This window comes from Ascaphus truei, chromosome 17 (assembly GCF_040206685.1).
Source record: "Ascaphus truei isolate aAscTru1 chromosome 17, aAscTru1.hap1, whole genome shotgun sequence".
NCBI lineage: Eukaryota > Metazoa > Chordata > Amphibia > Anura > Ascaphidae > Ascaphus > Ascaphus truei.
Genome location: NC_134499.1, coordinates 36,723,899 through 36,737,278, shown reverse-complemented (window position 1 = coordinate 36,737,278; position 13,380 = coordinate 36,723,899). Strand labels below are relative to the sequence as shown.

Sequence of the window (13,380 nt, the reverse complement as noted above, 5' to 3'; positions counted from 1 at the left end):
TCTGCACACGGCTTGTAACAACCAGCCTGGAACTCTGTGATGGTGCTGGCAGGGGAGAGGCCGCGATCCCTCTGCCATTGAGTGGAAACCAGGTCTGTTGCACACAAACTTGAGTTAAATAAACATTTTACTCCTTTTCATGCAGCGACAGCGCGATATACAGTGGCACAATATTTCTGTGCACAGGACCCCTATTTCAGGTCCCAAGCATTACACTGTGACTCTACCTGACGATGGGGTCCTGTCCCCAGAAACATCCCGCTGTATAGCGCGCTGTATAGCATTTCCGCTGCGCAAATACAGTGCAACGTTTATCTAACTCCGGTTTCATACTTGTCTGTGCGGAAGAGATCTTATATTTCTAAAGGGGGTATATACATTTTGTCATATTTTTAGATTTGCTTTTTTCTTGTTGCTTTTAACAACGTTGTCCAAATATAAAAGTATACAGTATACATTAATAAAGGAAACATTGACACAGTTAAAGCAGGAGCACAAGCTGCTATTTTTTTTGGTCATTTTATTTTTTCCCCCATTGATATGCGCATCAATACAATCCACAGAATGATAAGTAATTAGCTAAGTTGGCGATCAATCCGTTCTCCTGTGATCGATCGGCGACGATTCAGCTCGGGGGTTCACTAAATGGCTGTGGGTGCAGCAGAAGCAGACCGAACGCAAAGTTTTGTGGGGAAGATCATGTGACCAGGCAGTCACTAAATGTAATTGGTGCACTCCTAAGGAGAGGGCAGGGCACAAAAAGATGTGTGTCGGAGCCTGTTTCAAAATAGGAAGGGGAGGTGACTTTGTAAATGGTTGCTATAGAAACAAAGTGCTTGTTATATTAAAATACATTTAAAAAAATTATTCAGAGTTGTTTAAAAAAAATTTTTTTTTAAATGCTGCAAGTATTTTCTCATGGTACAGAACTGATTTTTTTTTTTTTTTTTAACACACACGTAGGATATTGCTTGGTCTGCAGCTTTAAGTGGGACTTCCCGTAATAATCTATTGCCTCTGTAAGACATATTACCGCGCTCCTCCCTATAGAAGTTTGCTGCTGGTAAAAAGATAGGCCTTACATATAGAAAAACACAAACGATTCCTGCGCTCCTAACAATTAGACTAAAATAAAATGCTTATCATGATTAAGGGTTATTTAGTTAAACCCTTTGGCCAAAGCGTTATAAGCCTGCCGCAAACCTGAATAAGTTTAATGCGATGTGCTGATCTGAAGCCAGGTGGTAATTCTGTTAGTATTGACACATGCAGAATGCGGCTATTCCCCATTGTTCACCGTATTTGTGTATTTAGCCCAACTGCACAGGTTACAGGAAGAAATCGAGTCCCTGCGTGAGCAGAAGGAGAACGACATCTCTAGCACTCGGGACGAGCTGGCGAATGCTCAGGAAGAGATTGCCATCCTCCAGCACGTGTCTGAGAAGGTTGCCTCTGAGCGGGACACGGACGTAGCCGAGCTGCAGGGCGAGCTGCAGGAGGTGCGGTTTGAGCTTGAACATTGGCGCAAAACGGCGTCCAAATACGAAAAGGAAATTGTCAGCCTGCAGGCCAGCTTCCAAGCTCAGAGTAATGAACGGGAGGAACAGCAGAGGAGAGAATCTGCTCAATGCCAAGGTAATTATAGCACTGTTCACATAGGCCAGGGATAATAAATATAAATAATATGGCAATATGTTTATGTATATATAGCTTTCTTTGATCAGGTTACATTTGGATTAATAGTCTACTAGTATGCAAGGGTCCAAAGTCACAGTCTCGATATAATATCCGTTTCTGTGTGTGATATTGTTTCAGAACTAATGGTCTCGGAAAATAATCCGCTACCTCTTACAATGCGCATGTCCTTTGTAAACAGTAATTCAATTTAGCATAGGTTGAACTTGATGGACGGAAGTCTTTTTTCAACCTCATCTACTATGTAACTATGTAAATCCAAGCCCCTGGCTCTGAAAATTGAATGTCTGCCTGGATATTAACTCCTTTAGAGATCTGTAGAAGAAGATGAAATAGTAGGAGGACATTATATTTACGTCTAGTATTTTATGAGTAAATTAAACATAGGTGTGAGATACTTTGTGGGCTAAAACCAGTGGTCCATGATATGAATGTGTTCTGTAAGTGCATTGTACAGTGTGCACTGGACATGCAGAGTTGACACTCCCCCCTCCCCCCCCAGTGGAGTTGGAGGAGCTGAGACGGAGTGTCCGTTCCCTGGAAGGAGAGTGCGTTTCTCTGCAAAAGGAGAATACTTTGTTGAGTGAAGAGTGTCAGAGAATCGAGCGGGAGCTTCGCAGGTAAGGAAAGAATATTCTGCTGCATATCGATGTATGTATAGCTTTATATAGTGCCAGCCATGTACACAGCGCTTTACAGCAGTAATACACGCGACATAATAGGAATAAGCGCTTCATACATAAAGATAGACATTTGGAAAAGGAGTCCCTGCCCCGAAGAGCTTACTATCTAAGTGCTATACAATACTTGCACTGCATTCGGATACACACATAATAAATCTATATTCTTTTACTTCACGCAGAAGAAACTTATTGACGGAAAAGGAGCCATTTAGGAATAAATGTATTTTGTGTTTATTGATCAGTCACCGCAGTTGTATCCATTGAATAGTTCGCTTCGATCCTGTATGGGACTGATCCTTTTAAGTAGTACTTTTTTGAGCACGTGATTTGTGGTGCACGAAATGTTCGCCGATGAAGGGAACAAGGCACTTGGGCAGGGATTCCCTCAGCCGTGGCGTGGGCTACCACACCTTAATATGGCATTTACTGCATTTCAAGTCAGTAGTGGTTAACGCCGGATCGTGGTGCGATACCACACAACGTGGCTTAGCGAGTCCCAGCCTCCCAATCATATTTAAGCAGAGCTTTCCCTCCCACAGGATGCTTTCCCACAGGATGCTTTCCCACAGGATGCTTTCCCACAGGATGCTTTCCTACAGGATGCTTTCCTGCGCTGAAAGACGCCAAGTGAATTCAGCGTGTCCTGAGGCAAAGCTCCTCTTGGTACACATGCCCATTGTCTGTAGGGAGCACACTGCTGCTTATCCAGGAAGCGGGAAGGAGAATTTAAAGTGTGATCATTTGAAGTCAGATCCTTCTACTAATTGGCGAGGCAATTCCCTAAACATTTTCACTACGTTTGTAACCGTTTCTGAAGGCTTTCTGATCATTCTGTATTGCAGCTCTCAGAAGCAATCTCTAGAGCTCACCAATGACCTTAGTGTCCTTGAATTTACCCGCAAAGAGCTTGAAAACCAGATGGGCTCCTTGAAAGAGCACAACCAGCGAGACGCGGCTAACTTAAAGACTCAGCTTAAAGAAGCAGAGGCGCGAGTCAACATTGTTCAGCAAGAGGTAAGCTGAAAAACCGTGCACTTTAGGTATGTTCCTCTTACTGCACAGAAGCTCATTGTAAAGGCTGTGTCAGGCAAATCTCCTGCACGTGCTGAGGGAGAGGTGTGGGGAAGATACAATGGTAGAAAATAGATTTAGCCAACACATTGCACCACAAACTATATTGGCATTCTGCCATTCCTGCTAGCCATGCAGTAGTAATTTTGCACCGAAGGATATCAGATATGCAATACTTCATATCCCCTCTCCTTAATGTAGCTACTCGGCCATCTGCAGATAAACTACCAGAAGTCTTTCCTCCCGACATACAGCTGGTTATTTTACAGTACATCAGTTTGTTTATGTTTGCCAAAATAGTAATCTGCCATGTGATTTCCCTGTTAAAACACATGATCTGGATTAACAACCAACATCAAAGTGAATTCACCTTCCAAGGTCTTGGTTTTATGCTGCTCCCTCCTCTTCCATTATATTTTCTCTTACCCCGTTCTATTTTCTTGGGCAGGGGTGGCCAACTCCAGTCCTCAAGGACTACCTACAGGTCAGGTTTTAAGGCAATCCCTGCTTCAGCACAGGTGGTTCAGTCAACACCTTAGCCACCTTTGCTGAAGAAGGGATATCCTTAAAACCTGACCTGTTTGTGGCCCTTGAGGATTTAAGTTGGCCGCCCCAGTTCTAGGGTATAGAAGTTCAAACTGTCGGTTTTGCGTTCAGTCCATTATTGGTATTACTCATGTTTCCTCTCCTGTGTCCAGTTTGAAAACACCCAAGCTAAACTCTCAGAGCTGAAAGAGACATTTGAAAGGACTGAACAGGAAAAACAAACGACCATGGAGGAGCTCAAACAATGTAAAGATGACCTCAAGCTGCTGCAGGATAAAGGAAACAATGTGAGTGTTCGCAGTACGGGGTCTGAGCCTAAGGTAGAACATGTCATTTATACTAATGATTATGCAGGCTGCTAAATCCTCGTCAGTAATGTGTCCTACAGTGCATATAAGAGAGTCTGTCGAGTACTCAAAATCCTGGTTAATAATATTTAACCCCATATCGAAGAGGGAATTATAATGTTTCTTTGATCTCTGGGCAGGAATTTGGTGACCTGTCTCAATCAACTTAACAATGACCATCTGTCGTCAATTTCCTATGGTTATTAATGCATCATGCATACAGTATTGTCCTCATCTTATATAAAAATTAATAAAACATGACCATGTATAATGTAGAAATCATGTCATTCCAAGGATGAAGGATGATGATCATGTTCATTATCTCACCACAGATTAAATTAACCTTCAATGTGTTAAACTTGCGACATCTAAATGTGCAACTGCGGTTAGCAGGCACCCGGGAGTTGGATGACAATGTATTATTACTGAAACGCTTCTAACTATTGGTAACCCAACCTCTCTGGCTGTTTATTGGGCTACAAATGAGATGACCGTGAACATTATGCTTGACCAATGCATTTCTACAGGGCTTAAACGAACCATTTGGAGCATGGTCAACTGAAACATTGGATGAGTTTGATCTTCTCAAGATCTTCCCTGGGATTCCAGACCAGGGACATGATTGGTGTGAAAGCCCCTCCTGGGGCAGCAAAAGGGTCACATAAATCTTGTGGGTCCCTCGCTCCAGTAGGAATTCGCAGCATTGTTTGAGGCTTTCTATTAGGTGGCCATTTAAATCCCCTTGCATCACCGCCAGGAACTTCCCTAGTATGTATCTCTGGATCCTGTAGGTCCCTGGAGCTGGAAAGGAGGGTCAGATCCCTGGTTCAAATCCCATAAAAAATAAAATAACGTGATTTGCTTCTGTTACATGTTTATTTGTAAATGACCAAATCTTTCCTGATTTTTTGACATGAATGAGTTTGAACAGACAACCTACAAATGTACAAAATCCATACCTTGTTTCTATGTTGTCCTTTTGTGGGCTTATTTTGTTATTCTTGTCTGCCTCATCCAAGGGACACATGCTTGAACGCGGAAGACCTGTGCGCACTCATTAGCTTGCACGTGGATTTTGTAAAATGGTTTTGTCTTGGTGAAAAATGCATGAGCAACCTCTGCGTCTGTAATACCCGGCAACATAGGGATTAGAAATCACTGAAAACATGTTCTCGCAGAAAACAGGAGGGGTAGAAGGTGCAGTTTGGGTTTACCTGGCATCTTAACTTGCTCACCTTTTTAAATGTATTGCATAATTTAGTCACAGTCCATTGCCTATTTTTTGGTGGTGTGACATGATGGGAATAAGCAATCTTAATGCATCTGCTACTAGCAGAGCACGCCCTATTGTAGTACTCTCTGGGGGTCAAATGTCTTGTAGAAGGTAGATGTGAACCTCAACAGTGTCTCAGGTTAAGGCCCCAAAAAACAGTGGTACAGTCATAATTCTGATGTAAGTACGGTAGGATGTTACCACACTACAGTGGATGTGCCTTTTATTGCATGATGATTACTACACAAAAGTTTAATGAAGCGTGTCTGCTTTTGTTCTGTGGGACAATGACTGTATCCCCAATCTTACACTTTAATAGTGCAGAAAAAATATGGCATGCAGCAATTCTGATTCTTTCATAATGCTGTCATACAGATAATAGTTTTGTTCTATTTTCCATAGCAAAATGCAATGCCTCTTGTTTTGTGTGTTGGGTTAACATTAAACTCTGAATCATTTTTCCTGGGTACTTGTTACGATTTGACTAACCAAGGTGATCGGGGCTTTCTAATCACTCCTTCACTTTATGGGTTGATGAGCAAATTCTGGAGAAAGACATCTAACATAATTTAGACGTTTGAAAATACCAAAATCTGAATCCATCCACTGGTACCCAAATTTTCTAATGATGTGGCTCTGTTGTAAACCTATATGCATTTCATATACAGTTGTGCCCATTTCATAAACACGTGAAAATATTATTTGACTTGTGAGCTGTAATGGCTTTCTTCTTTTAATCATGTCAAAAGCATTTTTGCATGTTACATCAGTTTTTGTAGCATTTTTTTTTTATTAAGAACACGGACAGTGGAAATCTCTGTACTACAAAACTGTGAGCTGAACTTTGACTCTGAGCTTGGCTGTTTGTCTTGGTTTAATATTGCTCCAGTTATGTTGTAGTTCAGACCATGTGTGTTCAACTCCAGTCCTCAAGTGCCCCCCCCCCCCCCAACAGGTCAGGTTTTCAGGGTATCCCTGCTTCAGCACAGGTGGCTCAATCAGAGCCTCGTCATCGACTGAACCTCTGATTGAGCCACCTGTGCTGAAGCTGGGATTATTCTGAAAACCTGACCTGTTGGGGGTGGGGAAGGCCTTAGGACTGGAGTTGAGCACACCTGAGTTAGACAGTTGAACCATGCAGGTACAGTATAATGTACTATGCATACTTTGCCTGGTAGACATCTGGAGACGGTGACTTATTCGAGCCCTTGAAAACTTATTTCTTGAGTTAGGCTAGAGCTGCAAAGCTTGAGCTCTTAAGATGCTCATTCCTGTGATGTGTATCATGTCTAGCCTACTGCAAATTCAGTTGGCTCGATAAGGGTTAAACAAGCAGGAAAATGAGGTTCCTGTCATTTCCACTGATCCCTAAAGCGATGTTAAATAGTTATTACGCAAACTTTTGGTAAATCGGAGAAGCACAGGAGAAAAATAACGATTTAAAAAAAGTTCAACCTGTCCAGTGTTCTTTAAATAGCATAACTGGAGAAGAGACAATTAACATCAAGGCGTTTTAGAACTTAATTACCCTAAAATATTGACAATCTGATTCAAATTAGTTTTTAAGTGGATATTTCTTGGCAAATATTGTGTTCGATGTCACTTTGAATGACCCTTTCCTGATTTAAAAAAAAACTTTTTATCTTGCCTTCAGTTCTCTAGCATTCTGCACTGTAATGTACCGCAGACTTCTATAGCACTGAACAGATTCAAATCAAGCTTTGACCCATCAAAATCATACCTATTTTTTTTTTTTTAGCACCTAAATGATTTCTAATATCCCTTCCCTTCTTTAGCCTTCCGTATCACTACCCGTCCCAGCCATTTTCTTCGGCCTAGTCCTGGCTTTCCTGTATTGGTGTTACGGCCTATTGTGGTAGAGAAAGGTACAAGCACTACTGTTCGGTCAATGTCTGTCCTTCACTACTCACCTACATGTCCCATCCGTTTTAACACTAGTGCATGGTAAGGTAATGCCACAGAATGAGTAACCCACGGCAAGCTCTTCACGCAAGATGCCACCTTTTTGTGAACGAAATGTCCAAAGGGGATACTAATCATCTAACACAGGGGTGGGCAACTCCTGACCTCAAGGACCGCCAACAGGTAAGGTTTTAAGAATATTTCTGCTTCAGCACAGGTGGCCCTGTCTTTGACTGAGCCACTGATTAAGCCACCTGTGCTGAAGCATGGATATCCTGAAACTCTGATCTGCTGGTGGCCCTTGAGCACTGGCGTTGCCCGCCCCGGATCTAACATCTGTCTGTTTCCTTCTGTACTAAAAACTGACTTAAGTTCAATGTAACATGTGCCTCATTGTCTGTTAATAACTCATTTGTGTTTAGCATTAAGTAAGAGAAGCTTTGAGAAGTGCTGCAGTGCTGTACTGGTATCTGATTCAATCGGGTAGGACATGTGCACCGCGTACATCCAGCTTTAATCCCTTTAATATTTCGTACACCTGCAACACTTTGGCAGTGCTGGACAAAAAAACTGTGTGCAGAGGATAACGTAGCAACTCTCAACTGCTAATTCTGATTTACTACATTATTAAGCAGTACTGAGTAACTACACATTTACAGCCTCATTAAAGCGCCTTCTGGTTATGACCAGGAGATCCTGAAGGTCTTGCTTCCCACATACACTTCCAGCATCTAACTCACACTGCTAGTCTACTGATAGATGGCACTCCCTACTCTCCTCCTTGAGATACCCATAGAGAGAACGTTTTTGGAGAGTTGGACTTCCCTTGGTGGAAGTGACCGCAACCGGCACGCACAGAATCCTTATTCCCTTCACCTCTGTGCGCGTAGCGGTTTTTCCTAAGTAAATGCTTTTGGGGACCAAGTGTATAACTCATTGGTGATACTGTGTAGTGTTGGTTAGAAGGGGGTATTTTCTTATTTTCCCATGAAAATCAGCGGTTGCTTTTGGTTCATCCCCACAGTAATGCCCGTTTTTTAATTGATTAGTACTTTTTTACAAGATTCAATTGTAAATCGACTTAAGAAGCCTGCCTAATTTCTCAATGCTTCATCTGTGTAATCTTTTCCTTAAAGCATTAATACTGTTGAAGTATTAAAGTTTTGTTTCTCTCCTACCTCCCCCCCACCCCGTCTGGTTTGTGCCGGCAATGCAGTAAATACTCGAACGTGGATCAATAAAGATGACGGGAGCGTGGCACACCACGAGTGTCTATACATTTTGTGGAAAGAACCACCCAATCAATATGTATTAAAATATAGGAGTATGTGATGAGAGAAAAGTACTCTCCTTTTACCCCCTGTTTGCTGTGTCGGGAAGTCTCGCGTCACATGCTCTGTTTCTTGCTAACTGCCTAGGCCAGGGGTGGCCAACTCCAGTCCTCAAGAGCTAGCAACAGGTCAGGTTTTCAGTATATCCCTGCTTCAGCACAGGTGGCTCAATCAGTGGTTCAGTTTTGATTGGCCAACTCCATTTCTCAAGGGCCACCAACAGTTCAGGGTTTACGGATATCCCTGCTTCAGCACATATGGCTCAGTCTTTGACTGGGCCACTGATTATGCCACCTGTGCTGAAGCAGGGATATCCTGAAAACCTGACCTGTTGCTAGCTCTTGAGGACTGGAGTTGGCCACCCCCTGCCCTAAACGATACTGAGAAGTTATAGTAGTGGTAGTATTGGATCTCGTTTAGACATCCTGCAATATGAACTGTTCTTTTAACACTTTTTACCTCCTGGAGTTTCTTTTAACCAATGGTGCACCCTCGTGTGGGAGATGGGGTTTTATTGGCACTTTAGGCCCAACTAGGGAATCCCCTGGGCCCTCCCTCATCAGAATATGGTAAGCAGGAGACTGTGTATTTGAAGAATCATTGCACAGTTGCAGTACTTGGCAGCCCTCCGCTGGAAGTGCAGTAATCCATCTCTATTCCAAATTACAGCTCAGACCTAATTGGGATGGTATTTAAACGATCAAATAGTCCAGAGATTGCATGCACTGGATGGCAACGTACCACTTCCCTGACACTCCCAGCAACAAACAGGTTAATTCATTAAGTAGCTTTACCATGATCAAGCTTCAAAATCCTTTTGGGGGGTTTTTTTTTTTTAAAGACCCATCAGTCAGGTTAAAGGGGATCGGGTTACCCATTGTGAAGCCAATGACAGCTCAAGGTCGTTTTGATGGTGGGAAGCAGGGGGCCTCTCAGGAACTGAGCGCTTTATCTCATTCATGGAAGTTGAAAGAAACCTCTTCTCTCCCCCTGCAGAGACCGTGGCCTTGGATTTCTGTGATGGCAGCGCTGGTTGCCGTGACTGCAGTAATGCTGTATCCTGGCCTCACCAGAGGCGCACCCTGAAAAGCTGCTTTCCAAGCCATGTACCGTCCCCCATTAAAGCTGGCATTGCTTACATGTTGGAGACGACAAAAAAACAAAACAGATCCTTAATCTTCCTTTTTACCTCTTCAAAACCACAAAACTCTGAAAGAGTACAGCAGTAGGGCCATCGCTTAAAATTGTAATATATATGTATTTGTCTATAACAGGGGAATAAAAGTGTGACTTCTATCTACTATAGGCAACATTTTGCTTGCAATTTTTCATGTAATTTTTAAATTAGTTTGGTGGGGTTGGAAATACTGTTATGGTGGCCTCAAGCAGGCTTCTTGGTACCAAATTATTTATGATGTTTGGGTTTGTGCCTGCTTTTACTCTAGAATCTCATTGTAAAGGGTTAAAATGAAATACCTTTCAAATGATTGGATACCTATGCCAAAAAAAAAAAGAAACCCACACTTCGGATTAGTGGAAGGCTACGCAGTGGCCTGTCAGTCTCTGATCTAATACATGCCGTAAATATGTCTTTGCTGTTACTGTGCATCTATCACAGAGCTGTCCGGCACAAGCTCATTTTAAAGAGACAACCTCTCTTTCCGTGCCCGTTAATGGGAACTCTGTTTCATTTTATCTTCCAGCATAAGAGTTGTATGTATGCGTGTGTGAAATTCTCTACCACTTCACATTTCCACAGCACTTGTAGCACCATCTGATGTTTGTGTTCATATATCCCCTGTTGTAGCCATGCAATTCAATCACATAGTGATCCAGCCAATTATTTTTATTTCGTTTTGAATGTAATATATTGTATTGCATTTATTCAAAGTGTTTTTGGAGGGTAAAAACCCAGGAAACCATTCTCTTTACTGATGTTACTGAAATGTGTATATTAAATTGTCAGAGGAGAAAGATTGATTGTGTCTTTATATAAGCTTTGATTGGCAGGCAATGTAATGGGGATTTAGAACAGCACATAAGCTAGGTATTTTCGGTGCAAAATACTTGTATTCATTTCACTGCGATGCTGGGAAGCTAGGGGTAGATTTCATTTACCAATCAAAACAGTTTGGGTAGTTTATCAAGGGCCAAAGTGACGTTTTAGGACCATTTTTGTATATACAGTACATAGGTTTTGTGTTTTTTTTTTTTTTTTAAATTGTGATAAAGGTTCAGTTGTCATTTTTGTGACACTTTCCTAAAAATGCAAGACAGCTTTACTAAATAAATGTATGGAACTGTTGTACATTTGTTATTCTTTGGCTCTTGATAAAACACCTTTGAGTGCAAATGTATGTGGCCTTTGGTCTGTAGAAGTGGTCAAACCAAATTCTTATCTGAGCAACCTGCTGAACATTTTGGAGAGGGTTAGATCCACACTCGTTCTTTACATTGGTTGCCATAGCAGTAAGGTAATTATGAATTAGTTTACCATCAGATAAGAGATGTGGTAAAAATGACCAGATAGCACATCTTGTGGTATTTGCATTACAGAGATTATAGAGCAGGGGTATGCAACTCCAGTCCTCAGGGGCCACCAACAGGTCCGGTTTTCAGGATATCCCTGCTTCAGCACAGGTGGCTCAATCAGTGGCTCCGTCAAAGACTCAGCCACTCACTGATTGACCCACCTGTGGTGAAGCAGGAATATCTAGAAAACCTGACCTGTTGGTGGCCCTTGAGGACTGGAGTTGGCCACCCCTTGTATAGAGGAATGCTACTACAATATAAGCTTACGTTAGTGTTTCCAAATATTTAGCAGTATCACTCATTCCCATTCCTCACCTTTGTCTTGTAATGCTACAGCATCACTAGCGCTTTCAGAATGTCCATGATGCTTTGATGTGCATCTCATTATCTGTTATTGTGACCAACCACATGACTACAGCGTACATAGTACAAGAATACAACTTTGCAGTGCAAGATATTCACAGTAATGGAATCAAATGATTTGGTTGATATTCTTAAAAGCGGGATTACTAGATCATTCCTGCCACACATCCAGTTTCTTGTTTTCCCGCTCTGGTCTTCATACAATACATTATGATTTAGAGAGATGCCTGGTAATGAACACCACAGAAGTGCAAAAAGCTTAATTCTTTCCATAATGAGTGCTAAAACGAGATGCATTTTAAGAAGGTTCCCACTCCTATCATCATGGTGCCCCAGCAAGACCAAACAATACGAAAGTCATGTTACCATTTGTGTGTGTTTGCAAAATCATTAGTTATTCTAGACATCTTGAATGGCCGTGCCCCTCGAAGAGAGGGGCTGTGAACCACTGTTTTAAATGGGGCTTATTCTATATCTGCCCAAGCAGCAGATCAGGACTTTTTCAGACAAAATTCTGTATTGAACTTAACTGCGAATTTCGTCCAAATACTGCCAGATCGCCTGCTTTGGCTGATTATAGCCCTTAGTGTCAGTTACAAAGAGTTGGCAGAACAAGGCAGTACAGTATGTTGCCTTCAGCTTAATTGTATACTGTAGACCAGGAGTAGCCAAGTTCAGTCCTCAAGGGCCACCAACCGGTCAGGTATTTAAGATTTTCCTGCTTCAGCGCAGGTGAGCCACTGCTTGAGCCACCTGTGCAGAAGCAGGGATATATTGAAAACCTGACCTGTTGGTGACCTTTGACTGGAGTTGGCTACCACTGCTGTAGAGACTTTGAACTGGCTTAAGACTGTCTAAAAATAGACAAATCTATATGATCGTTTACAGTACATAGGAATATATAGGGTAATATGCTTTGTGAGGTATAGAAAGGGGGCTTCAGTGAAAGTTCTTCTTGAGGGTATTTGGTTTTGCTGGGGGGGAAGATTTTCAATCTGTGTGAGACTTCAGTATGTAAGGGACTTGTAGAAAGTGATATGCCCTCTTTCATTTCACCATTCTTTCCATCACAGCAAGCCACCCAACCACAACACTCATATGCCAGTGGTACTCGGTACCTCTTGTATATAGGTTATTGCAAATATTGTTCTGAGATGCTGAACTTCAGAATTACATTTTTTTAAAGTAAATAATTGTTTTAAATCTATTTTGTAAAGATATAAAAAGTTCCATAGAATTTCTGGAGCACAGATTAAACTATTTGCACTAACAAATGTGATGTGCATGATTTAATAAATAACTTTACTCTGAGTCAATTGAATTTCTTTTTAAAATCTGTAGTGACAAAGTCCCCTGTGTTTTTTGGTCTGCGGATTTTTGTATTCTTTAAATGCCTCTTGAGTGCTATTAATATTTAAACTGTTTTTGCATTTCATGTTTACTTTTGCCACAACTTGACGTTTGGTTTAACCAGCTCTCTACATGCATACATTGTGCTAGAGACAATATGCTCAATGGTCCTGTTCCCACTGCAACAATTAGTGGTTTAACTGATACATAAACTTGCCTGAAGCATGCGGTGTTCTGTAAGGCATCAGAAGAAATTGGCACGTACC

General features: G+C 41.8%; 1 protein-coding gene across 9 annotated transcripts in view; it reads left to right on the top strand.

Moving 5' to 3' along the window:
- SLMAP (sarcolemma associated protein) overlaps positions 1–10,846 on the top strand; it is a 92,727-nt gene extending 81,881 nt beyond the window's left edge. For 6 of the 9 annotated variants that reach the window (XM_075574826.1, XM_075574827.1, XM_075574824.1 and 3 more), the window contains 5 exons: positions 1,315–1,635; positions 2,198–2,315; positions 3,221–3,392; positions 4,148–4,282; positions 9,866–10,846. In XM_075574826.1, the coding sequence (XP_075430941.1) occupies positions 1,315–1,635; positions 2,198–2,315; positions 3,221–3,392; positions 4,148–4,282; positions 9,866–9,955 (836 nt within the window). In that variant the 3' untranslated portion in view covers positions 9,956–10,846. Of the gene's footprint in view, positions 1–1,314; positions 1,636–2,197; positions 2,316–3,220; positions 3,393–4,147; positions 4,283–7,411; positions 7,502–9,865 lie in introns of all 9 variants that reach the window. The other 3 variants (XM_075574822.1, XM_075574823.1, XM_075574828.1) reach the window with 1 other exon arrangement.
- The last annotated feature ends 2,534 nt before the right edge of the window (positions 10,847–13,380 follow it).